A 26,530-nucleotide genomic window follows, 5' to 3' on the forward strand; every position below is an offset into this window, starting at 1 on the left:
CAAAAAAGTCTCACAACTAGCAGATCAGATCAAAATGCTGAAATTCCACCACGTCTGGTTGTGATTCTTGGTGGGCAATAAAACAGGTAATAGGAGTCTCCAAGGACAGTGGTAGAATGGCAGGTATTTGAGGCTTCTGCTTCCGAGGCTTCAGCGAGAAGAGTGACAGGTAAGGTCTGTTACTTTTAACTTTTTGTACTTTGAAGTGGGCAGCATGCTAGTCAGAGCAGTGGTATGCTCCTCCTGCAGGATGTGGAGATCAGTAAGACTTGCAGTGTCCCTGAGGTCTACACTTTATGATCTGGGATACAGGTTGTTTAGGCCTGGTAGAGGTGGAGGGAAGAGAGGAGGGGGAGTTGCTTTTTTGATTAAGGGGGACATCATAGCAGTAGTTGGAGATGATGTTCCTGAAGCTTGATCTACTCCTGGGAAATGAGGTCATGGTAGGGGAGCACCTTGGGATCAGTGACTGTGGTTCTGTTAGTTATGGAAAGGGACAGAACTGGTTCACAGGTTTGAATTCTGAATTGGGACAAGGTGAATTTTGACGGTATTAGATAGGAACTTGCAGAGGTTGATTGGGCTAGGTTGTTTGCAGGCAAAGGGACCTCTGGCAAGTGGGAGGTTTTTAAAAGTGAAATAGCAAGTGTTCAAGGACTACATGTTCCTGTTAAAGTAAAAGGCAAAGCTGCTGGGAGTTGGAAACCCTGGATGTCAAGGTATATTGTAACTCTGGTTAAGAAACTGGAGGTGGCTTGGGTCAGATACAGGCAGCTGGGACCAAATAAACCACTGGATGTATATAGATAATGCTGGAGTATACTCAAGAAGGAAATTGGGAGGGCCAAGCAGGGAAATGAGATGGATTTAGCAGAGAAAATTAAGGAGAATCCTCTTTTTTTTAAGTTCAAGGGAGAGAATAGGGCCTCTCAAAGACTCAGATGGAAATCTGTTTGTGAAGCTGCTGGATGTGGGCAGAGCTCTCTGATTATTTCTCCTCTGTTTTTACCATGGAGAAAGATATGATGACTTGGGAACTGGCAAAGTTAACGGAGGTGTTTTGGGAGCAGTCCATTATTACAATCAAAGAGGTGTTGCATGTGTTAAGATGTATGAAAGTAGACAAATCTCCAGGTCTGGATGAGGTATTATCCAAGGACACTGGGAAGCTGGAGAAGAAATTGCGGGAGCCCTGGCTGAGATATTTGCAACATCACTATCCTCTGGTGAGGTGCTGGAAGACTGGAGAATGGCAGTTGTTCAGGGATGTTCAGCATAACTTCATGTGTGGGAGATCTGGTCTTATTTGAATGAGTGTTTTTTTTGATGAAGTGACAAGGAAAGTTGACGAGGGGAGGGTGGTAGACAGAGTACATATGGATTTCATTCAGACTTTTAAGAAGGTTCCGCAATGATGGCTGCTCTGGAAGGTTAGAACACGCAAAATAGAGCACTGGACAGCCATTCAGCCCATGATGCTGTGCTGATCTTGGTGCCAATTCATACCGTGTCTATCCAAAAGTCTCTTAAACTCCTTTAAACTGCCTGCTTCTACTACTACCCGTGGCAACCCATTCCAGGCACCTACCACTCTGCATTTTAAAAAAAAAATTGCACCTCACATTGCTTTTATACTTTCCCCTTCTAACCTTCAAAGCATGTTCTCTGGTATTTGACACTTCTACCCTGGGGAAAAGATTCTGACAGTCTACCCTATTCTTCTCATAATTTTAAAAGCCTCTATCAGGTCTCCCCTCAGCCTCCGATGCTCTAGGGAGAACAACCCAAGTTTGTCCAACCTTTCCTAATAGCTCATGCCTTCTAATCCAGGCAGCATCCTGGTAAACCTCTTTTGCACCCTTTACACAGCTTCCATGTCTTTCCTGTAATGGGGTGACCAGAACTGCACATAATACCCCAAGTGTGGTCTGACTAAAGTTTTGTACAGCTGCAGCATGACTTCCTTATGCTTATACTCAACACCTCTATCAATGAAGGCAAGCATGCCATATGCTGCCTTTACCAGCTTATCCACTTGCATAGCCACTTTTAGTGAACTATGGAACTGGACCCCAAGATCCCTCTGTATCTTAACTGTATACTTTCTCCTTTCGTTTGACTTCCCAAAGTGCAACACCTCACACTTGCCAGGATTAAACTGCATATACCACTTCTCTGCCCACATCTGTAACTGATCTATATTCTGCTGTATTCTTTGATAGTCCTTTACACTGTCCACAACTCCACGACTCTTGGTGTCATCCACAAACTTGCTAATCCACCCACCTACATTTTCAGAGAATGTCGAACAGTCCAGCACAGTACGGGTCCTTCGGCCCACGATGTTGTGCCAATCTATATAAACCTTATCCACGTTCTATCTATACCCCTCTCTACTTCACCTCCCAAAACCTCTATTTTTCTTTCATCCATGTGCCTATCTAAGAGTCTATTAAATGACTCTATCATATCAGTCCTTCTGCACCCTCTCCAAAGCTTCCACATCCTTCCTATAATGTGGTGACCAGAACTGAACACAGTATTCCAGATGTGGTCTAACCAGGGTCTTATAGAGCTGCAACATTACCTCTCTGCTCTTGAACTCAGTCCCCCGGCTAAAGAAGGCCAGTACACCATACACCTTTTTAACCACACGATCAACTTGCGTGTCTACTTTGAGGGATTTATCATCCAAGTTGTTGATATATATCACAAACAACAGAGGTCCCAGCACTGATCCTTGTGGAACACCACCGGTCACGGATCTCCAGCCAGAATAACAACCTTCCACCCCACTGTCTGACTTTCTGAATCCAAACTTGCACTTCACGATGGATCCCATGCATCTTTATCTTCTGAATCAACCTACCGTGAGGGACCTTATCAAATGCCTTACTAAAGTCAATGAGGGACCTCATCAACTGCCTTACTAAAGTCCATGTAGATAATGCCCACTGCCTTATCCTCAGCAAGTACCTTTGTCACCTCCTCAAAGATCTCAATCAAGTTTGTAAGATATGACCTGTCTCGAAGCAGGCCATGCCTTTCCCAATGTGCATAAATCCTATTCCTAAGTATTCTCTCCAATAGTGTCCTCACTAATGTGAGGCTCACTGGCCTACAATTACCAGGGTTATCTCTATTTCCCTTCATGAACAAAGGCACAACGTTTGCTACTTTCCAGTCCTCTGGGACTTCGCCTGTTGCTAATGAGGACACACAGATCTTTGTCAAAGCCCCAGCAATCCCCTCACTTGCTTCCTTCAATGTTCTGGGATATATGCCATCAGGCCCGGGGGACTTATCCACCTTGATGCTTTTCAGAAGATCCAGCACTGTTAGATCACATGGCATCCAAGGAGAGCTAGCAAACTGGATTCAAAATTGGCTGGACGGTAGGAAACGGTGATGGTGGAAGAATGTTTTGTTAGACTGGAGGTCTGTGATTAGTGGTGTGCCCCAAGGGTCAATGCTGGGCCCATTGTTATTTGTCATCTATCTTAATGACTTAGGTGAGAATATACAAGGAATAGTTAGTAAGTTTGCAGATAACACTAAATAGGTGGTGTCGTAGGACCGTGAAGAGGAGTATCAAGAATTGTGGTGGAATCTTGATCAGCTGGGTAGGTGGGCTGAGGAATGGCAAATGGAATTTAATTCAAATGTGTGAAATGTTACACTTTGGAAGGACAAAACAGGGTAGGACTTTTACATTGAACAGAAGGGCCCTGAGTACTGTTGGAGAACAGAGGGTCCTTGAAGTAATGTGCATAGTTCCCTTAAAGTGGAATCACAGGTAGACAGGGCAGTGAAGAAGGCTTTTGGCATGCTGACCTTCATTCAGGGCATTGAGTATAGAAGTTGGGAGGTTATGTTGTGATTGTGCAAGACTTTAGTTAGGCCATATTTACAGTATTGTGTTCAGTTTTGGTCACCCTGTTCTGGAAAGATGTAATTAAACTGGAAAGAGTGCAAAAAAGATTTACAAAGATGTTGCCAGGACTTGAGGGACTGAGTTATAGGGAGAGGTTAGTGCCTTGGAGTGTAGGAGACTGAGGGGTGATCTCAAAGAGGTATATCAAATCATGAGGGGCAATGATAGGGTGATCGGTCTTTTTTCCAGGGTTGGGGAATTGAAAACTAAAGGACATAGTTTTAAGGTTGGAGGTGAAAGGCTTGATAAGAACCTGAGGGGCAACTTTTTTTTACACAGTGCGTGGTAGATAGATGGAACCAGCTGTCAGAGGAAGTGGGTGAGGCAGGTACATTAGATACATTTAAGCAGTATGTGGACACATGTGAATGACAAGAGTTTAGAGGGACATGGGCCAATTCTGGGAAATGGGATTAGCTTGAATCCACATCTTGGTCGGCGTGGACATGAATGGGTTGAAGGGCCTTTTTCCATGCTGTACAACTCCATGACTCTGTAACATCCCTGTCCTCAACAAAGGCAGGACCGAGTAGGTGAGTACTACAGACGAGGCTGAAGCATTCTCAACCATATTCAGCCAGAAGTGCAAAATAGATCATTTATCCTGGCTTACCTCTGTGATCCATATCATTGTAGAAGCCAGTCTTCAACCAATTTGAGCCATTCCTTGGAACATCAAAACTTGGGGAAAGTAGCTGGTCAAGTGGAAGGAATGTTATTGGGGGAGCGTTCTGGAGGTGGTGACCATAAACTGTGGTTTTGGAAGAAGATAGGGTAGACCAGGAATAAAGGTCTTAAAATGGGGGAAGGCCAGTTTCACTAAAATAAGACATGATTTGGTGAAGGTCCCTGGGAGCATCTATTTGCAAAGAAATCTACATGTGTACAGTAGGAAGCTTTCAAAAGGGAAATAGCAAGAGTCATCCAAATCATTAATGTAAAACAAACAACAAGGGGCACACCACCAATCTGAGTGGCACACCACTGGTCACTGCCACCCTCTGCCTCCTACCACCAAGCCGGTTTTGTATCCAATGGGTAACTCACCCTGGATCCCATGTGCTCTCACCTTCCAGACAAGCCTACCATGCAGGACCTTGGCAAAAGCCTTGATGACAACATCTACTGCCCTGCCATGGTCAATCCTCTTGGTCACTTCTTCAGGGAAAAAAAAACCTCAAAAATCAAATTTGTGAGACATACCCACACACAAAGCCATGCTCTCTATCCCTCTTCAGTGCTGGCCTTTGCGGGCTGCCCCCAGAACACTACACAAAAGATGCATTTCACTGTGTGTTTCGATGTACACGTGACTAATAAAGCTATCTTATCCAAATGCAAATAAATTGGAATCCCTTGCAGTGACTTTCCCACCACTGATGTAAGGCTCACTGGCCTGCAGTTCCCTGGCTTGTCCTTGCAGCCCTTAGAAGAAGATACAATGTTACTTCAGTCTTCTGGTACCTCACCAGTGGCTAACGAAGATATAAAAATCTCTGCCAGGGCCCCTGCAATTTCTTCTCTTGCTTCCCACAACTTCCTAGCATTGACCTGGTAAAGCCCTGGGGATTCACCTTTGTGCACTTCAAGATTGCCAGCATCTCCTCTTTTGTAATGCCAGTATGTTTTAGGGTATTACTGTTCTATTCCCTGAATTCAGTAGCTTACATGTCCTCCTCATTTGTATTTACCATGGAGAAGAATTCATTCAAGACCTCGCTCATCTTCTGTGTCTCGGATCCTTAAGGGGACCTCTTCTCTCCCCCGTAATCCTTTTGTTCCTCATATACTTAATAGAAGCTTTTAGGATTCTCCTTTATCTGTGGGATATATCTCACTTCCTTTTATTTTCCCCTCATTTGCTTATTTAGTGTACTCCTACATCCCTTGCACTCCACAAGGGATTTGCTTGATCTCAGCTGCCTAAATCTGACATGCCTCCTTTTTCCTGATGAGAGCTTCAATATCCCTCATCAAAGAGGGTTCCTTAATTCTGCCAGCCTTGCCCTTCACTGTAACAGGAACATACCGGCCTTGAACTCTCCCTATTTCACTTTTAAAATCCTCCCACTTGTCAGATATTCCTTTGCCTGCTAACAGCCTCTCGAAATCAACCTTTGCAAGTTGGAGCAACAAACAATCTGCCAGAGGGACTCCGCAGTTCGAGCAGCATCTGTGGAGGGAGAGGAATTGTCAACGTTTCAGGTCAAAGCGCTGCATCGAGCCCTGCTCTACTGATTATTGTTTACTATTTTAAAGCTAATAGAAATATGGTCACTGGTCTCAAAGTGCATTCTCCACTGATACATCAGCCACTTGCACAACCTCATTTCTGAAGATGAAGTCGAAGGCTCATTTCCAAAGAAGAGGAACGTTCAGCTTCTGAGAGACAGGATTTATTTGTATTTGGAAGGGCGACTGACCAGGAACAGACAACATGGCTTTGTGCATGGGAAATCATATGTCTCACAAATTTGATTGTCGTTTGAAGAGGTGACCAAGAGGATAGAGGGCAGGACAGTAGATGTTGAAAACAAGGCCTTTGCCAAGGCCCTGCATGGTAGGTTGGTCTGGAAGGTTAGAATACGTGATCCAGGGTGAGCAGGCCAATTGGCTTGGTGGTAGAGGCAGAGAGTTCTCGGAAAACATTCCTGGACACAGTTAACAAATTCTCCCCCATCTAATCCCTTAGCACCTTGGCAGTCCCAGTCAACATTATGGAAGTTAAAGTCACCTACTGTTACAACCCTACTATTCCTACACCTATCTGTGATTTCCCTACATGTTTGTTCCTCTAATTCCTGCTGATTATTGGGGGAGGAGGGGGACCTACAGTATGATCTCATCAATGTGATCACATTTATTTTCTTTCCTTGTAGCTTCACTGGATAGTCCCCCAGGAATATCCCCTTGAAGTACTGCTGTGATGTTCTCCCTAATCAGAAAAGCAAGTCCTGCTCCTCTCTTATGTCCAACCTCTACCATGCCTGTAGCATCTGTACCCTGGAACGTTGAACTGCCAGACCTGCCCATCCCTCGGCCATGTTTCCCTAATAGCGACAACGTCACAATCCCCTAGTTCATCTACCTGACCTGTCAGGCTTCTTGCATTAAAATAAATGCAATTAGCTTCTCAGCCTGACCTTGCTCCCTGTCCTGCCCCTGCCTGGCCTGCCTACTTGACTTGCTCAATTTAAAATCAGTATTTGCTTCAATGTTCTCATCTATTACTTTGGGTCCTATCCCTCTCCAGACTTGTTTAAACCTCTTGGGTAGCTTTAGTAAACCTCTGCAAGTCATCGGTCCCCCTTCCAGTTCAGATGCAATCTGTCCCTCTTGTACAGGTCACCTCTGCCCTGGAAGAGATCCCAATGGTCCAAGAACCTGTATCCCTCCCTCCTGCACCAGCTCTTCAGCCATATATTCATCTGGCCTCTCCTATTCGTACACTCACTAGTGTGTGGCAGAGGGAGTAATTCAGAGATTACAACCTCAGCGGTCCTGTTTCTTTAACCTTTTCTTAACTCCCCATATGCATGAAGGGACCTCATCCCTTTATCCACCTATGTCATTGTGTACAATGATCTCTGGCTGCTTGCCCTCCCTCTTGAGAATGCTCTGCAGCCACTCAGAGACATCCATGACCTTGGCAACAGGGAGGCAACGCACCTGGAGTCTCATTTGCAGCCACAGAATCTGCTGGCTGTTCCCCTAACTACTGAGTATTGGTATTCGTTTAATATTGTCACTTGTACCGAGGTACAGTGAAAAACTTGTGTTGCATACTGATCATACACAGTGCAGTTCCATTGCTTAGTATAGAGTGCATTGATGTAGTACAGGTAAAAACAATAACAGTACAGAGTAAAGTGTCACAGCTACAGAGAAAGTGCAGTGCAATAAGATGCAAGGTCACAACAAGGTAGATCATGAGGTCATAGTCCATCTCATCGTATAAGGGAACCGTTCAATAGTCTTATCACAGTGGAATAGAAGCTGTCCTTAAGCCTGGTGGTACGTGCCTTCAGGCTTCTGTATCTTCTACCTGATGGAAGAGGAGGGAAGAGAGAATAACCTGGGTGGGTGGGGCCTTTGATTATGCTGGCTGCTTCACCAAGACAGTAAGAGGTAAAGACAGAGTCCAAGGAGGGGAGGCTGGTGTCCGTGATGCACTGGGCTGTGTCCACAACTCTGCAGTTTCCCCCAAACACTACATCTCTCCTTGCTTCCATGTCACATATCAGAGCCAGTGGTGCCACAAACTTGGCAGCTTCTGTTGCTTTCCTCTAAAAGGCCATCACCCTCCTTCCACCCCTCCCACCCCCCGCAACTATATCAAATCGAATTACCTGCTCCTAAAAGGAGTGGCGACAGAAATGCTGCACTCCATTCTATCACTTCCTTTCCTGGGTGGTCACCCAGCTACTTGTTGCCCGTACTTTTGGATTGACCTCACTAAAGCTCCTGTCTGTGATGCTCTCAGCATTGTGGATGCACCTCAGTCAGTCCAGTTGTAGCTCTAGCTGTGCTCTGTGATCAGGCAGAACTGCTTGACTTGCCATCTCTTAAGCCACTAAGATTACAGAGGAAAGTAAAAGATCTTATATTACCAATGCTCATCCACCTCGCCGAAGCCTCAGTACCTATACTTCAAACACATCACTTCAACCTCGCAATAGCCATTCTCACACTGGCTGCTCCAAAATGGCCACTCTGCTGGAGTTCAGCTCTTTTTAAACAGCTCCTTTCTTTCTTCGATCCACTACTAGGCCTGTTGGGAGCAAAAATGTTATTCAGGAAGTTCCTGCAGGGAATCTGCCCCAGATATCTGCAAAACTAGCAGGTTTCTCCATTATCCAGGAAACATCAGGCCAACATGTATTAGGGTCATAGAGTAATACAGCACAGAAACAGGCCCTTCAGCCCAACTGGTCCATGCCAACCCAGATGCCCAGCTAAGCTACTCCCATTTACCAGAGTTTGGCCTATTACCCTCTGAACCTTTCCTATCCATAAATCTTTCTTATCCATCTATTATCTGAAAATGTTTGTTTTATTTTTTGTATTTAACTGTTTCTTCCAGAGGAGAGCAAATCTGGGAACAGAAAGGAGATTGGAATGATCAGGATGCAAACAACAGTCCAACAGATAAAGTTAGTTATTCTGCAGAAAATCCAGTACATAATGGGCAGAACAGAGTAAGTTATGTCCCTTCTGTAAAATTCATTTATTTCAGTGTGCTGAATTTAGAAACTTTGGATCTGCGTAAGAATTTGGGCACATTTTGTTTATTCTTCATACATGGAACAGATGCTGCGCAGATCTGTAACCTGTTAACTTAAATCAAGGTTGTAACAAATTGTAAGTATTTTCCTTATGTGAATTGCTCTGCCATTGTGTAATGCAGAGATTGATCCTACTATTTAGTTTGACAACTACTTGTTTATTCCTGTAACAGCGGAATCAAGATTCAAATGTTCACTTCACTTTCATCATCAAATGAACAACAAATTGAAGTCTAGCCCATTATCTCTTGTGCAACTCTCAAACTAAGTAGAGTTATATAGCATGGAGAGGCCATTCGGCCCACCAGATTCACACCAACCAGTGGGCACCCATCTGTATTAATCCCACCTTCCAGCACTTGGCTCCTAGCTGCCTCTACATAAGTGATTAAAGTGCTTATCTAGATACTTCTTAAATGCTGTCAGTGACTCTGCTTCCACCACTCTTTCCAGCAGTGTGTTCCAGGTACTGGCCAATCTGAAGGTCCCCATCAGGTTGCATCTAAATCTCTTGCCCCCCTTCCCAAAATCTATGTCCTCCATTTCTATTCATCTCTGATACAGGGAAAAGTTTCTTGCAGTCTATTCTATCCACACCCCTTATAATTTTTTATTGCTCAGTCATGCACCCGTAACCTTCTCTGTTCCAAGGAAAACAGGCCCAGGCTCTCTGGTCTTTCCACGTAACTAAAATACTCCATCTCAAGCAACATCCTGGTGAATCTCCCCTGCACCCGCTCCAGTGCTGTCACCTTCAAGGATATTTGGACCTGTACACCAAGGTCTTATTGTTCTTCAACATTCCTTTCATTGAGTATGTCTTAGTCTTCATTAGTTCTCCTAAAATGCATCACCTCATGTTTATCTGAATTAAACTTCATCTACTATTTCTCAGCCCATTTTACCGACACAACAATATAACTCTGGAGCCCAATACTACCCTCCACACTGTCAACAACTCCACCAATCTTCATGTCATCTGCTAACTTGTCATGCCTCTTGCATCAACATCCAAATCATTCACGTAACAAACAGCAGGGGTCCTGGCACTGATCCCTGTGGAGCACCATTTGTCACAGTCATCCAATCACAAAAACAACCCTCTGCCATCACCCTCCTATTACCAAGCCAATTTTTGGATTCAGTTTGCTCCGGATCCCATGGGCCCTAACCTTTTGGACCAGTCTCCAATGTGGGACCTTGTTGAAGGCCTTGCTGAAGTCCATATAAACCATGTCTACTGCAGTACGCTCATCAATACACTTAATTATCTCTTCAAAAAATTTTAGTCAGATTGGTCAAACAGGATCTGCCCTTGACAAATCCATGTTGGCTGTCTCTAATTAGTCCCTGCCTTTCCAAGTGATCATTAATCCTGTCCATCAGAAATTTTTCCCTACTACTGATGTTAGGCTCACAGGTCTGCAATTAACAGGCTTTTCCCTGCTGCGCTTCTTGAAAAGGGGACCACATTTTCCCCCCTCCAGTCATCTGGTACTTTATAACCTGTGAAAGTTTAAAAATCTCAGCCAGAGCTGCAGCAGTCTCTTCCCTTGCTTCCTATGGTAGTCTGGGACAAATCTCATTTGGACCCAAGGATTCATCCACCTTTAGGCCTGCTAAGGTGTCGTGTACCTTCTCTATTTATGGAGACTTGCGCTTGAAATTCACCTTCCCCTTCAGTGAATCCTTCAACTACCAACTCCATTTCCTTTGTGAATACCAATGAAAAGTATTCATTTATGACCTCATCTGGTTCCACACACACAATATGCTTATTTTCCTTAATGGGCCCTACCCTTTCACTGGTTGTGCTTTGTATCTTCGTATTTACCTTTATCCTGTCTGCCAGTGATGGAATATAGAACAGTACAGCACAGGAACAGGTCCATGATGTTGTGCTGAACTAATTAAGCTAATGAAACCTAATCCCTTCAGCCTACACATGGTCCATATCAAGGAAATAAGTGCCCCCTTACAATTTTTATTCTCTTGACAGATCTTCCCACCTTTAGTTCCCTCTACCTGCAATATGCTTCCCTTTCTGTGTATCCAACCCTTGATATCCATTGACATTCAGGGCTCCCTGTGCTTGTTACCCTCTGCTTTCACCCTTACAGGAACATGGTGGCCCTGAATCCTCGCTATTTCTCCTTTGAATACTTCCCACTGTGCAGATGTAGACTTCATTGCAAGCAGATGATCCCAGTGTACCTTTGCTAGTCCTGTCTTATTTTAATGATGGTATACAAGTGTTTTCATCAAAATAAATTGGTCCCTAATAGTTTTTGTCCCTTTTGTGAAGATTGGGATTTATTGTAAATTGCAGTAAAGGTTCTGGACTTAAATGCATGAATTATGTTATCCTGAAATGTGCTTTATGGGTAGGGCTACAATGAAAATGGTGAACATGATCAATACAAAAGGGATTATCTCTGCAAAGCTGAATACGAACAAACGAGAGATCATGAACAACAGGTTGAGAGCGAGCCGTATCTCAATGGGTGGAATCAAAACCACAGAATACATGAGCATCAGTACACATATAAAAGCAAGGGTTACGATTTCCCTTGTGTGGAGACTAATGAGAGTATCGTTGAAGAGCACTATGTAAGTGAGAAAAGATACGAATCAGATTATTGCCAACCACCCATTTCCTGTTCTCCGTCTGATTATCATGGCTATGTTAATGGACCAGTTGAGGAGTTCCATGACCGATTGGAGGAAATGCCCGAGTACCCTCGAAGTGAAAGGGACCAAGCAGAACATTTACAGGTAGTTCAACTTTCAAATTTTTGTTCATTTGCAACATTGATAACTTTGTTTAAGTAATAATTAAGATCCAAATGATTAAGGCATGGTAACTTGGTAGATTGGATTCTAAATTGCCTAAGCCATAGAAGACAGGGTAGTGGTGGGGGTGTTATTCTGAGTGGAGGTCTGTGACCAGTGGTGTTCTGCAGGGATCATTGCCGGGACCTCTGTTTGTGATGTATGTAAATTATTTGGATGAGAATGTAGGTGGACTGATTAGTAAGTTTGCAAATGACACTAAGCTTATCAGAGTTGTGGATAGTGAGAAAGGTTGTCAAAAGATACAGTGGGAAATAAATCATTTGGAAACGTGGGCAGAGAAATGGCAGATGGGGTTTAATCCGGACATGTGTGAGTTGTTGCACCTTGGGAGGTCAAATGTGAGAGGAAATGTATAGTAAATGGCATCACCCTTAGGGGCATTGAAGTACTGAGGGATCTTGGGGTGCCAGTCCATAGCTCCCTGAAAGGGTGGTAAAGAAGGCGTACAGTGTGCTTGTATCTGTCGCTTGGAGCATTGAATGTAAAAATTGGGAAGGCATATTGCAGCTGTATAAACTTTGGTTAGGCCACATTCAGAGTATTGTGTGCATTTTCTGGTCACTGCATTACAGGAAAGACGTGGAATCCTTGGAGAGGGTGCAAAGAAGGTTTACCAGAATGTTGCCTGGATTAGACAGGATTAGCTATAAGCAGAGGCTGGACAAACCTGGATGCTTTTCTCTGAAGCATCAGAGGCTTAGAAGCGACCTGATTGGAGTACATAAAACTATGAGAGGCATAGATAAGGTAGATAAGACTTTTTCTGAGGGTGGAACTATCAATTAATAGAGGGAATATGTTTATGGTGAGAGGGGTAGAGCTTAAAGGAGATTTACATGGCAAGTTTCTCTTCCATAGAATGATAGGTGCCTGGGACATGCTGCCAGTAGAGGTGTTTAAGAGGCATTCAGACATGCACATGAACAGGCAAGGAATGGAGGGATATAGACCATATGCAGGCAGGTATCCAATTTAAATTGTTATCACGCTCTGCACAGACACTGTGGGCTGAAGAGCCTGTTCCTATGTTGCACTGTTCTATATTGTATGTTCTGTCTAGGTGCATTTCATCATTATGAAAAACCCAGTTGTATTTGTAACTATTTCGACAGTTAGGTAAGGGCATTTGAAGGAGAGAGTAAGAGTGTTCAATGGATTCTCCAAGATGTGGATTAAACTCAATCCCAAAATAACGAGTGCAATAGTCATCCTCTGCATTTAGTGTGCAGTTACTGTACTGGTTGATAAGGATGTCCTGAAAAGTTGAAGCTATGTTGCTGAGGCTGCATAAATTGAATTTAACCATTTATCTGACATGTATGTCAATGAGTGATACAGCACGGATAAAGCCTTTGGTCCAATGCAGTGTGCTGTAGGTATATACCACTGTCTGTGTAAAACTGTGCCCTGCACATCTCCTTTAAACTTTCCCCCTCTCACCTTAAATGCATGTCCTCTTGTATTTGACATTTCTACCCTGGAGGAAAAAAATTGACTGTCTACCCTGTCTATTTTATAAACTTCTATCAGGTCTCCCCTCAGCCTCCAATGGTCCAGAGAAAACAACCCAAGTTTGTCCAATCTCTCCTTATAGCTCATACCCTCTAATCCAGGCAGCATCCTGGTAAACCTCTTCTGCACCCTTACCAAAGCTTCCATATCCTTCCTGCAATGGGGCGACCAGAATTGCGCACAATACTCCCGAGTGTGGCCTAAACGAAGTGTTATATATCTGCAAATTAATATATCTTCTGAGGTCCTACGATTCAATATATCCTATCCTTACTAGTCCTCTCAAAATACATCACCTCATTTTTCAGTATTAAATTCCATCTGCCTCTGCACATTTTACCAACTCATCAGTATCATTCTGTAGTCTAACACTACCTTTCTCACTATCGACAGCACTATTAATTTTCGCATCATCTGCAAACTTAATCATCGACGATCGGGATAGAAACATAAAACATAGAACACTACAGCACAGGGACAGGCCCTTCGGCCCATGATGTTGTGCCAAACTAATTAAACCAGTAATTAAATGCCAAACTGAACTAATCCCTTCTGCCTACACAATGTCCATATCCCTCCATTTTTTTGCACATCCATGTGCCCATGTAAGAGCCTCTTAAATGCCTTTATCGTACTTGCCACCACCAACAACCCTGGGAGCACATTCCAGGCACCCACCACTGTGTGTGTACAAGAGAAGCTTGCGCTGCACACCTCCTTTGGACTTGCATCCTCTCACCTTAAATGCATGCCCTCCAGTACTAGACATTTTGACCATGGGGGAAAAGGATACTGCCTGTCTATCTGTGCCTCTCATAATCTTATAAACTTCTATCAGGTCTCTCTTCAGTCTCTGACGCTCCAGAGAAAACAGTCCAAGTTTGTCCAAACTCATGCCCTCTAATCCAGGCAGCATCCCGTTAAACCTCTTCTGCACTGTCTTCAAAGCCTCCACGTCTTTCCTGTAATGGGGCAACCAGAATTGAATGCCATACTCTAGATGCGGCCTAACCAGAGTCTTATAAAGCTGCCACATAACTTCCTGAATCTAGAACTTACTGCCTTGACTAGTAAAGGCAAGCATGCCATACACTGCCTTTACCACCTTATCAACCTGTGCAGCCATTTTCAGGGAGCTATGGACTTGGACCCCAGGCTCCTTCTGTACGTCAATGCTGTTAAGGTTCCTGCCATTAACTGTGTTGTCACTTTATACAGTATTTGATCTCCCAAAGTGCAAATCTTACACTCGGCCAGATTAAACTCCATCTACCACTTATCTGTCCATATCTGCAACTGATCTATATCCCACTGTATCCTTTGGCAATCTTCTACATGCAGCGCCACCAATCTTTGGATCATCTGCGAACTTACTAACACACCCATCCACACTTTCCTCCAAGTCATTTCTATATATCACAAACGGCAGAGGTCCCAGTATGGATCCCTGCAGACCACCACGAGTCACAAACCTCTAGCCAGAATAAATCCCATCAACCACTACCCTCTGTCTTCTATGGGCAAGCCAATTCTGAATCCAAATGGCCAAGTCACTGTGAATCTTATGCATCTTAATCTTCTGGATGAGCCTACCATGAAGGACTTTGTCAAACGCCTTACTAAAATACATGTAGACAACATCCATAGCTCTCCCTTTACCACCTTCAGCTCCTCAAAACTCAATCAAAATGCAGGATTTAATGGACGGTAAGGGTCTCAGCATTGATTTCTGTAGTACACCACAGGTCAAAAGCTTCGAATCTCAAAATCAACCATCGACCATTATCCTCTGTATCCTATTGTCAAGGCAATTTTGTCTCCAATTCACCAACTTGCCCTGGATCCCATGGTTGTAAAGAGTTTTTGTTTTAATTCCTTTTCCCTTCGCCCTATAATTCTTATGTTGCTAACTCATAATTGCAGGCTCCCCTACCAGCAGTTTAACCCATATGTGGCATTGTACTCTTTGAAAACTCGTCACTCTTTAACCACCCTAGCCTTAGAAATCATTGTAGAATGAAGTTGAATCATTGAATTATACTTCTAAAAGATTCCAGTCAAATGGGACATTTGTTGGGTCATGTGGATTTTTCTGATCTAATCAATTATCTCTGGTGTTTGAGTAATAGCTGCTTTGGTTTTAAGACAGCACATTGAATCCAATTACTGATTTTTTTTAAGGTAACTTGAATTTCAGATGAAGCAGTAATGTATGAACAGCAGTTATGTTATCATAATATAGAAATTTCTCCAGTTCTATTATGCAAGTCTTGTTTATGATTTTTATTTCACTTTTGGCAGTTGTGAATATTATATTCCTATAGAAATGTTTTACTTACTTTGCTCTGTGCATGAATTTGTAATAGTTTTAAACAAAATAAACTGACAATTCCAAAATACAGTGGAGTTTCAACTGGAAAACAGCACAAAATGTTAGATAAGAGAATTGCAATGTGTTCTTGGTAAATGAATTCTATAACTGCACACATTTGAGTTAGAATTAAAACTGTATTAATTTAGGGAGAGAAAATGTATGAAACTATTATTCTTAAAAATAAAGTGCCCCAAAATATTAGTTGATGTGCTGGTAAAGCAAAGCTTGTCATCCTATATATAAAACATTCCAAAGCATAAATACACGAGAATCACAGCACAGCGCAGAAGTGGGCCCTTCGGCCCATCATGCCTGTGCCGAACATTTTGCCCATCCACAGTAATCCCATTTGTTGCATTAGCATTGTATCCTTCTGTGCTTTGCCTATTTAACTGCCTGGTTAAGTGTCTCTTAAATGTACTTGATTCCACCACTTTCTCTGACAGCGGGTTCCAGATATCAACCTCTCTGGGGGGGGGGGTGGGGAATTACTTTCCCCTCAATTCACCTTCCTCTCACCTTAAAAGTTATGCCCTCTTGTTCCTGATACCTGTACCATGGGGTAAAAGATTCTGATCATCTCCCTTTTCTTTGCTACTTATAATTTTATGTCATGTCACCTGAGGCACAGGCAGCTCAGGGAAAATAATTCCAGTCTTTCCAATCTCACCCCATAACTAAAGTCCTCTGATCCACAGAATATCCTGGTGAATCTCCTCTGCAGCCTCTCTCGTGCATTCACATCCTTCCTGCAATGTGGCAACCAGAACTGTACACAATATTCCAAGTCCAGTCTAACCTTTGTTCTGTGCAGTTGTAACATAATGTCCTGACTTTTGCATTTTATGCCCTGACATATGAAGGCAAGCTTGCCATATGCCTTCTTCACCCCATCCACCTGTGTTGCCACTTTTAAGGAACTGTGGATTTGAATCCCTCCGTTCATTAACATTCCTTACCATTTACTATACATCTGCTATTCCCTTGATTTCCCAAATTACTTCACTTGTCAGGATTAAATTCCATCTGCCTAACTTTCCATCTGATCTGTATCCTGTTGTAGCCTTAGACAACCTTAATCCTATCCACAACACCATCAACTTTTGCATCATTTGCAAACTTGCTACATTCACATCCAAGTGGTTAATATATATCGCAAACAACAAGGGTCCTTGTACCAATCTCTGTGGTACACCACTGGTCACAGTCTTCCAATCAGAAAAGCATCCTTTCATCACTAATCTCTGCCTGTTATCCCCAAGCCAATTTTGGATGTAGTTAGACAGCTCACTTTGGATCCCATGTGCCTTAACTTTCTGGGCCAATCTTACATGTGGGACTTTGTCTGTATGGACTTTGGAAAGATATCTACCTCCCTGCCTTTATCATTCTTAATTACCTCTTCAAAAAAAAATTCAAATTGTTGAGACAGGATTTACCCCCGACAAGACCATGCTCACTCTCCCTGATCAGCCCCTAATTTTCCAAATGAATACAAATCCTGTATGATTTTCTGCAATAGTTTTCCTACCACTGATGCAAGGTTCACCAGCCAGCCTGAAGTTACCTGGTTTATCTCTACTGCCCTTCTTAAATAAAGGGACATCATCAGCTATCCTGCAGCCCTGTAGCACTCCACCTGTGGCCAGTGAAAATGCAAAAATGTCCGTCAGGGCCCCAGTGATCTTTTCCCTTGCTTCCATAGCTACCCAGAATAGATCTCATCTGGCCCTGGTGATTTATCAACCCTTGTGCATCCCATGACATCTGCTATCTCCTCCTTAATACTGATCTAATCCAGATTATCCATGTATCCCTCCCTGAACTCGCTGCCTTCCACCCCTCCTTGGTGAATACAAATGAGTAGTATTCATTTAGGACCACAGCACCACACTTAGGGTACCACTTGGGTCCCCAAGGGCATCTACTCTTTCCCTGGCTACCCTTTTGCTTCTGATTTATTTGTAGAATGTTCTGGCGTTCTCCTTAATCTTGCTTGCCAAATCTATTTCATGACCCCTATTTATCCTTCTAATTTCTTTCCTAAATTCACTCCTACACAATTACTCTTCGAGACTCCCTTGATTCCAGTTGCCTATACCTGTTTTTAAATAAAGCCCATAGATGCCATTTAACTTTTAACTTCCATTTTATCTTTCACCTTTCAGTTTAACTTCTTGCTGCAAATTTCTGGCAATGTACAGTACCTTGTGATAACTTCCACATTTCCACAATTACAATCTATATCTTTTCTCATTTTCTTTATTGGCAGGTCTTTTACTCTCTTTTTTCACCTATTCTAATTTGGTGACAGCTGTCACCTTTAGGTAGGTGGACCTTTTTGTAGGTTTGTACTTTGATCAGTGGGGTTTGAGCATCAACAAGCGCATCTTGGGAGCTGCAATGTGGTTTGATGCTTGTTGAATAAATTTTGCTGCAAATGGTCTTCGTTAATTTTCTTTTGAAGTATCTGGAAAAGGATTAGTATATATGAAATGCACTGCCTGAAAGTTTGGTTGAAAGAGATTTAGTTATAATATTCAAAAGCGAATTAGATAAATACTTGAAAGAGAAGAAAGTTACAGGATATGGAGAACGGACAGAGGAGTGGGCCAATTGCCACCTGTGCTGTACCATTTTGTGATTCTATTCTTGTAACTTTTTTAAAATTAAATTTAAATTAAAATTTTATTTACAGCGTGGTAACAGGCCCTTCCGGCCCAACGAGTCCGCGCCACCCATTTTAAACCCAAATTAACCTACCTGTGGTGGTCTCAGTGGATCATGTTTTGCAGCATTGAGGTTAGGATCTGATGTATCTCCTCCTTCATAATGTTTCTTTTTTTCACAAAAACGCCATAACCTGTCATTGGTGGAAATCCTTATTTTTGATCTTGTTACATTCAGCCTCTTCAAGTTATTTCCTGACTGGCATCGCATTTTCTCCATCCATAAACTTGAGTAAATCTAAATTCTGCCATCCATATACTGGCATCCTGCAAGTCCCTCTTGATCAGTGCTTCATATTTAAAATTCCCATGTGTTCAGATCCCTCCATGGCTTCACTCCATTCTGTCCCTGCAGCCTCAAGTTTTGCGGCTCTTGATTTTTCTCCATTTGTTCTTTTGTGCAGCCCTTCTCTCCACACCTTTTGCCTCATCGTTGGTTGCTTTGCTTTCTGATATCTACATTGTGTCAGCTTCTATTCTTTTTTGCTTATGTCTTGCACTGTAGTTTGACGTTATTTCTGAAAATCATTGCAGAATGTGTCTTACTCTAAATTTACAATGATTACATCACAGTTGCATTGAGACATAATCCACTGAGACCACCATGAAACAGTTGCATTTGCAAATTAAAGATTTGAATATTTGATATATTTTCAATTACTTATTTTTGCTAAATTTATTCTGTTGATTCATGACCACTTGAGCTGTTGTTCTTATTCTTTGTATTCTTTAAATACTTGCAGCATTGTTTAGAAAAAAATAACCAAATGAGCTGTTTTATTGGTCAAAGATGTAGCCAAATTTGCAAAGTAGGATTTGTAGAATTATTTATAATAATATGGAAAATTTTAACATTTTGCTTGCATACCTCCCACAGCATTTTATTACAAATGAGAATGCTGAGCTATACAAAGTGAAATATAACCCTTATCCTGCTGCTCATCCATCTCGAGGGCCTTTTGAAACGGATGAAATCCAAGGTACAGACAACAGATTGGAGCAAAAGTTCCTGGATAGTGGAGAAGGTCAGAAACAGTTCCTCTGATTTTATGTGCTTTTTGCATTTTAAATGATGATCATAGAGCTTTGCATATTTCTAATATTATTCAGACGCCTACAAATGAGTTAAGGAAAAAGTGGAAGAAGCCACTTACCTCTTGACATACATGTTGCTGTTTGTGCGAGCTTGCTGTGTGCAAATAGACAAAAGTGTTTCATAGAATCGTACAGCACAGAAATGGGCCCTTTCAGATCATCTCCCACATGCCGAACTTGATGCCTATTTATGTTAATCCCATTTGCCTGTATTAGGCCTGTATCCCTCTGTATTTCCTATCCAAGTACCTGTCCAAGTGCTTTTTAAATGTTGTAATTGTTTCTGCCTCAACCATCTCTTCTGGCAGCTCAATCCAGATCTCTGTGTGAAACATTTTACCTGTCAGATTTCTTACATTCCTCCCCTCCCACCTTAAACCCATGCCCTTAGTTCTAGACTCCTCTACCATGGGGAAAAAGATTCTGACTACCTATTCTATTTATGCCCCTCACAATTTTATAAGCCTTGAGAAGGTCACCCCTCTGCTTCATATGTTCCAGTGAAAATAAACCCAGCCTATCCAATCTCTTTCAAACTATAGCCCTCCATTCCAGCAAATGTCCTGGTGAATCAGTTCTGCATTCTCTGTATTGCTACCACATTCTTCCTGTAGTGTGGTGACCAGAATTGTACACTACACTCTAAGCACGGTCTAATCAATATTTTGTGCAGTTGCATTTGTATGGCTGCATTTGTTTTGTACAACTGGAAGCAGAAGCTCACATTTAAGAAGTATGTAGACAAGCACTTGAATTGCCAAGGGGTAGAAGGTTACGGACCAAGTGTTGGTAAATGGGATTGGTGTAGACAGGTACTTGATGATTGGCACAGGCAGAGCCAGCTGAAGGGCCTGTTTCTGTGCTCCAGAAAAATCTCTCTTGGCTGAGCGAACACTAGCTTATCAAGCATTTGAAGTTGTACTTGGAGTTAAACTTTTTAAAATGTGTATCAAGGTATTTGTAAAAAAACTAATTATTTTCACAAGTTAAATTTTTGTGTAAGGGATCCTGCTTTTAATATAAAGTACCTACACTTACTCCTGCACAATAAATGGAGCTCAGTGCTTTGCTCAAATTTAGTTGTCTTAGTAGTTATGCAACATTTTTACAGTCCCACAATGTTTATTATATTGGTATGGATATTGGTTTATTATTGTCACTTGTACCAAGGTACAGTGGAAAAACTTGTCTTGCATACCGTTCATGCAGATCAATTCATTACACAGTGCATTGAGGTAATACAGGGTAAAAACAATAACAGAATACAGAGTAGAGTGTCACAGCTACAGGGAAGTGCAGTGCAGGTAGACAATAATGTGCAAGGTCATAACAAGGTAGATTGTGAAGTCAAGAGTCCATCTCATCGTATAAGGAAACTGTTCAATAGTCTTATCGCAGTGGGATAGAAGCTATCCTTGAGCCTGGTTGTATGTGCCCTCAGGCTCCTGTATTTTCTACCTAATGGGAGAGGGGAGAAGAAAGAATGACCTGGGTGGGTGAGGTGATTATGCTGGCTGCTTCACCAAGGCAGCGAGAGGTATAGAGAGAGTCCATGGAGGGGAGGCTGGTTTCTGTAATGTGCTGGGCTGTGTCCACAACTCTCTGCAGTTTCCTGCGGTCCCGGGCAGAGCAGTTGCTGTACCAAGCCATGATGCATCCAGATAGGATGCTTTCTATGGTGCATCAATAAAAGTGTCAAAGGGGACATACCAAATTTCTTTCACCTCCTGAGGAAGTAGAGGCACTGGTGAGCTTTCTTAGCCGTGGTTATTGATGAGGTTCACTCCAAGGAACTTGAAGTTCTCAACCCCCTCGACCTCAACACCATTGATGTAGACAGGTACATGTACACTGCCCCCTTTCCTGAAGTCAATGTCCAGCTCTTTTGTTTTGCTGACATTGAGGGAAAGATTGTCATGACACCATGTCACTAATCTTTCTATCTCCTTCCTGTACTCCAACTCATTGTTATTTGAGATGCGGCCCACTACAGTACAGAGTAGAGGGCTGAGGGCGCAGCCTTGTGGGGCACCCGTGTTAAGAATAATCGTGCTCAAGGTGTTGCTGCCTATCCTCACTGATATACATTTAGGCTGTTGCTTGTAGGTCTTAAACCATAAATTAAACATTTTTTTTTCTTTTCATAATCAAAGAATTTATATTTTTAATGTGTGCCAAATACAGTGAAAATATGATCTGGTTTTAATTGCCTCATTAGGAACTTCGGCAATTAACTTTGGTAAATTGAGATACGCTGTTCATCCTGATAAATACACGTTTGAGTTTGAATGACCATTATTGCAGTATGAATGTCATGTATTTTAGGCAAAGTAGAGTAAGAAAGATCAGGGTTAAATTTTCCTAAAATAAGGGTAAATACCTTGCATTATTGTTTAATATTTTTTCTTTTTACAGCTGTTTTCAAATACATGAATTTTCAAAAAAGACTAGTATTTGTCTATCTTAATGGTCTCATTTGTTTGAATATGTAAACGATGACTTCTTCTATAGGTTCCACGGAAGCCCATCGGTTTGCACAGTTACAAATACTTTATAATGCACGGGGAAGAAAGTTAGAAGAAATGCAACACAAACAAGAGGAGTGTGCCCGTGAAATCAGATATTTGAATCATCAGCTGGCAATGACTAAAGGTAACAGGAAAACTTTAATATTCAGTAGATATTGAATTGTATTTTTAAGTAAGATTGTCCAGTGTTCTTGGTTATTAGCATTATGCTGGTGCCTCACTCAGCGCTCATGGTGAATTCCCAGGAATGAAAATGCTAGTGGAATCGGCACTACATTTTAACACTATATACACAGATAGACATTCATTACTAACAGTGCTGCTGCACTGGGAACTGAGAGCAAACCCCCAAATCCTTGCTAACTTGTCTGCTGTGCTGCAAATCTGGCGTGAACCTCTGCCCTTCCTGTCGATATATGCTGCTGTACTGGGAAGCTGGCGCAGTTCCCTTGGGTTCACAGACCACAAGTGAGCTTGTTACGATAGGCGGAATCTTCAGGTTGGAGAGTGCTGTGCAGCCAAACAAAGAGAGGGAGAGACAGCTCTGTGCCAGAGAAGATGGTGAAAGACTGAGTTTTGGGTGGTCTGTCAACAACAGGAGCAGCTACTGCTGGCCAGTGGTGCAGCTCTGAGCCCCAGATTGCAGCTCACTGCTGAGCCTGGTGTGCTCAACGCCAGCACGAGAGGCAACTTCTACTGTTTTTGTTTACTGCTGATGTGTCAGCAGAGAGCACTGTTCATGTCAGATGCTCAGCACTTGGGCTTCCATTGCAGGAGAGGGGAAGTGGTCGCACACGACTCAAGATGATGTCTTTTTAAGGTACAGGTGGGTTCTCACTGGTGAGTGTTGAGATTTGCCATGATAAATCTGTGCTCTGTGGGGTGCTAGCTGGGGTACCAATGAATTCTCTTCATGGCTTCCAAACTTAGAGAACAGAATCTTAGTCTTTTTGAAATAAATTTGATATTGGAAGTTGCTAATTGACTTTACTTTCAGCATTCGGGGGAAGGCGGAGCTAGAAACAAAGGCTGGAAGGTGATGAATGGAGACACAGGAGGTTGCAGATGCTGGAATCTGATGAGAAAAGAATGGAGGAGGCTGAAGGGGAACCTGATTAAGGTTTAAAAAATTATGAGGAGCATAGATAGTAGGAGACTTTTCACCATAGCAGAGCTATCTAAAACTAGGGGATATGGGTTTAGGATGAGGAGTAGGAGTTTAGAGGGGATGTGGGGAAAAACTTTTTTACTCGGAGGGTGGCTGGAATCTGGAACACGCTAGAGTGCACATTAGAGGCAGGTACTCTCTCGATATTTAAGGGGTATCTAGACAAGCACTTGAATTGCCAAGGCATAGAAGACTACAGACCAAGTGCTGATAAATAGGATGAGCATGGATGTGTACTTGATGGTCAGCGTGGGCATGGGGGGTGAAGGAGTGGTTTCTGTGCTGTAAAATTCTAGTTATGATTTTGACTGGGTGAAAAAGTAATACTTAGTTTAGGGAAGACACAGCAAATCAATATTAAGAAATAATTAAATTGATTCATTTGCACAATGCTGTGAAGAGAAAAAGAACTTGCATACTTGGGCTAGTCTTTGTCAGTTAATTACATTTGTAGTGTACTCACTGTTACTGTTGTAGAAATGTAAGTAAGCAAACACAGCAGGGAACTTTCACAAGCCACAGGGGGATGAACAACAAGTGAGCATCTAGTGGTACAGCAGTAAATGATGCCCATGTCAGTGGAAGAACATCATTGCACATTGAACCAGACTACAGTTTTTTGTCATTCATTAGTGTAAGCAGAGTCCCAATTTAACATGCTGTTTACTAAGCACATCCAACAATACAAAGTACTAATATGAAATGCTAGCAAAAATTATATCCTGAAATGGGGCACGATTGACAGTCTGACTGTACCCTAACGCTAGTACTAATGGATTTTAATACAATTGGTTGGTAAGTGAATACTTTTTCACTAAAGTGTATTGCTTTGCAGGAGAAAAAGAAGGTATAGCTATTAGTTATCAGGAATTACAGAAGTTACTTCAAGATGCTAAAGAACGTGAAGTTCAACTGGAAGGCCAAATTAAAGCATTGGAGTCCAGAATTCAAGACCTGAGTGCAAGTGAAGAAGAGGCAAGCATAAATAACATTAGATTTCCAGATTCCTGTAACTCTTCATCAGTGTAACCAATTTTAATCCCTTAAAATTAAGTGCTTACTGCAGGTATTAAGTCATTATTCAGGTGAACTTATTTGCCTTTATATTTGGACATTTTCCCAGTTTTACTGAATAAAACCAATATCTTTTGTCTGTAAAGTGAGGATTTTTTCCTTCAAGAGTTAGGTCTGTGTTAAAGGAATTGAAAGGTATGGGGACAGTGAAGGAAAGTAATGCTGATGTATAAGGTAAACCACAATCGTTTTGAATGGCCTATTCCTGCTTCTGTTAATTGTGTTCTTTATATTAACAATGCAACATAAAGGACTTCTTCACTATCTTGATCTTCATCTGCAGAAACTAGTTCTAGAGTGTTCACAGGATTTTGTACTTAAATTTTCTTTCAGTTGTGAGAGTTGTTAATGCAAAAAACAGGAGTGTTTTCCATTGCAGGAACCTAATGTCAGTGTAGCATTTAAGATGGGCATAGCTCTTCTCTGCTCCACCATGTGCCGAAGTTCATTATTCACTGTTGCACCCATGAGACACTGCTTTCCAACTTCCCTGACAACTCGCTACCTTTGGGTATGTTTGAGTGATGTCGTTGAGCAATGTTAGTTATGTGGCAGTTTTACATCATGCTCCCATGCCCACTAGAGACCAGACTGGGGCAACATATACATAATTATGTTGGAAATAACAGTTGGTCTGTCTGCTCCTCATGCCTGCTTCATCGTTCAACAAGATTATGGCTGATACTTTACCTCAGTGATACTTTCCTGCACTAACTCCTTCTCCCTTGATTCCCTTAATATCTAAAAAGGGCTGTTATCTTAAAAACTGCATTTCCACACACCTGAGCTCTTCATCAGTGTAATTAATTTTAATCACACAAAATCAAGATCTTACTGCAAACAAGTGTTAAGTCATTATTTAGGTTAACTGATTTGTCTTCTCTATTTGGAAATTTTACTCTTACTGAAAATTATATTGGCTTTATTACAGTTGAGAGTGGGAAGAAAATTGGCAGATCCGAGTTGGATTTGTGCTCATGTGTGAAGGAGAAAATTCCAATTCATTGTCGATCGGATGGGAATAATTTGTTTAAATTTACAATTACTAGCTGGTATTTGTAGTTTTGATCTCTTATTCAGGCAAATAAAAATCATATTGCATGAAAAAGCACTTGTGTTGATAGTTGGCCAACTGATTTGCATCTGTTTGAAATAACTCAGAAGTCATAGAGTAATACAGCACGGAACAAGCCCTTTGGTCAAATATGTCCATGCCGACTAAGGTGCCTACCTAAGCGTTCCATTTGCCTATGTATGGCCCGTATCCCTCTAAACCTTTCCTATTAATGCACTTATCCAAATATCTTTTAAATGTCTTCATTGTATACGTACAAAACTACTTTCCCTGGCAGCTTGTTCCACGTATGCACCACCCTCTGTGTGGAAAAACTAGCCCCTCAAGTTCCTTTTAAATCTTTTCCTTCTCACAAGCCTATGCTCTCCAGTTTTTGGGTTCCCTTTCCCTGGGGAAAAAGACTGTGCATTCACTCTATGCCCTCATGATTTTATGCACCTCTATAAGGGTCACCCCTCAGTCTCCTACATTCCAAGGAACTCCTGGATACCTATGTTTTCTGTGACTAATAATAAAAACCATACTCTTCTTGATTCAGATTCAAAGGAACTCGAATAATAATTATATTCTCTGTTTTAAAATTGTGCGTGTTTTTTGGTTTTCTGTGCAGGCACTGAAGAATCAGAAAATTGCTGAGGCAGCCATGGAAAGCATGCAGCAGCAACTATCAGAACTCAGTCGATCAGAATCTCTTACTCGTGCTAGAGAACAACATGAGAATATTGTTGGCGCACTTAAGAAAAACATGAGGAAAATTATCTTGGCAATGCAGCAGACACTTGATGCAACTAGTATCTCTTTGGAAGAAGAGGTTAGAATTAGTATACTTTTGCTACATTTGTAAAGTTTGCTGTCAACGATTCAAAAAATATAATCTTATAAGATATCTTGTGTTAGTAC

General features: G+C 42.0%; 1 protein-coding gene across 1 annotated transcript in view; it reads left to right on the forward strand.

Annotated features, from left to right (window-relative positions):
• Positions 1-26,530, forward strand: part of cep152 (centrosomal protein 152) — a 106,018-nt gene that overhangs the window by 29,129 nt on the left and 50,359 nt on the right. The window contains exons 4-9 of the mRNA XM_052040432.1: positions 9,018-9,132; positions 11,608-11,994; positions 19,568-19,715; positions 22,297-22,437; positions 24,317-24,456; positions 26,241-26,441. Coding sequence (XP_051896392.1) covers positions 9,018-9,132; positions 11,608-11,994; positions 19,568-19,715; positions 22,297-22,437; positions 24,317-24,456; positions 26,241-26,441 — 1,132 coding nt within the window. The remainder of the gene's footprint in view (positions 1-9,017; positions 9,133-11,607; positions 11,995-19,567; positions 19,716-22,296; positions 22,438-24,316; positions 24,457-26,240; positions 26,442-26,530) is intronic.

Source organism: Pristis pectinata, chromosome 28 (genome assembly GCF_009764475.1).
Source record: "Pristis pectinata isolate sPriPec2 chromosome 28, sPriPec2.1.pri, whole genome shotgun sequence".
Lineage (NCBI taxonomy): Eukaryota > Metazoa > Chordata > Chondrichthyes > Rhinopristiformes > Pristidae > Pristis > Pristis pectinata.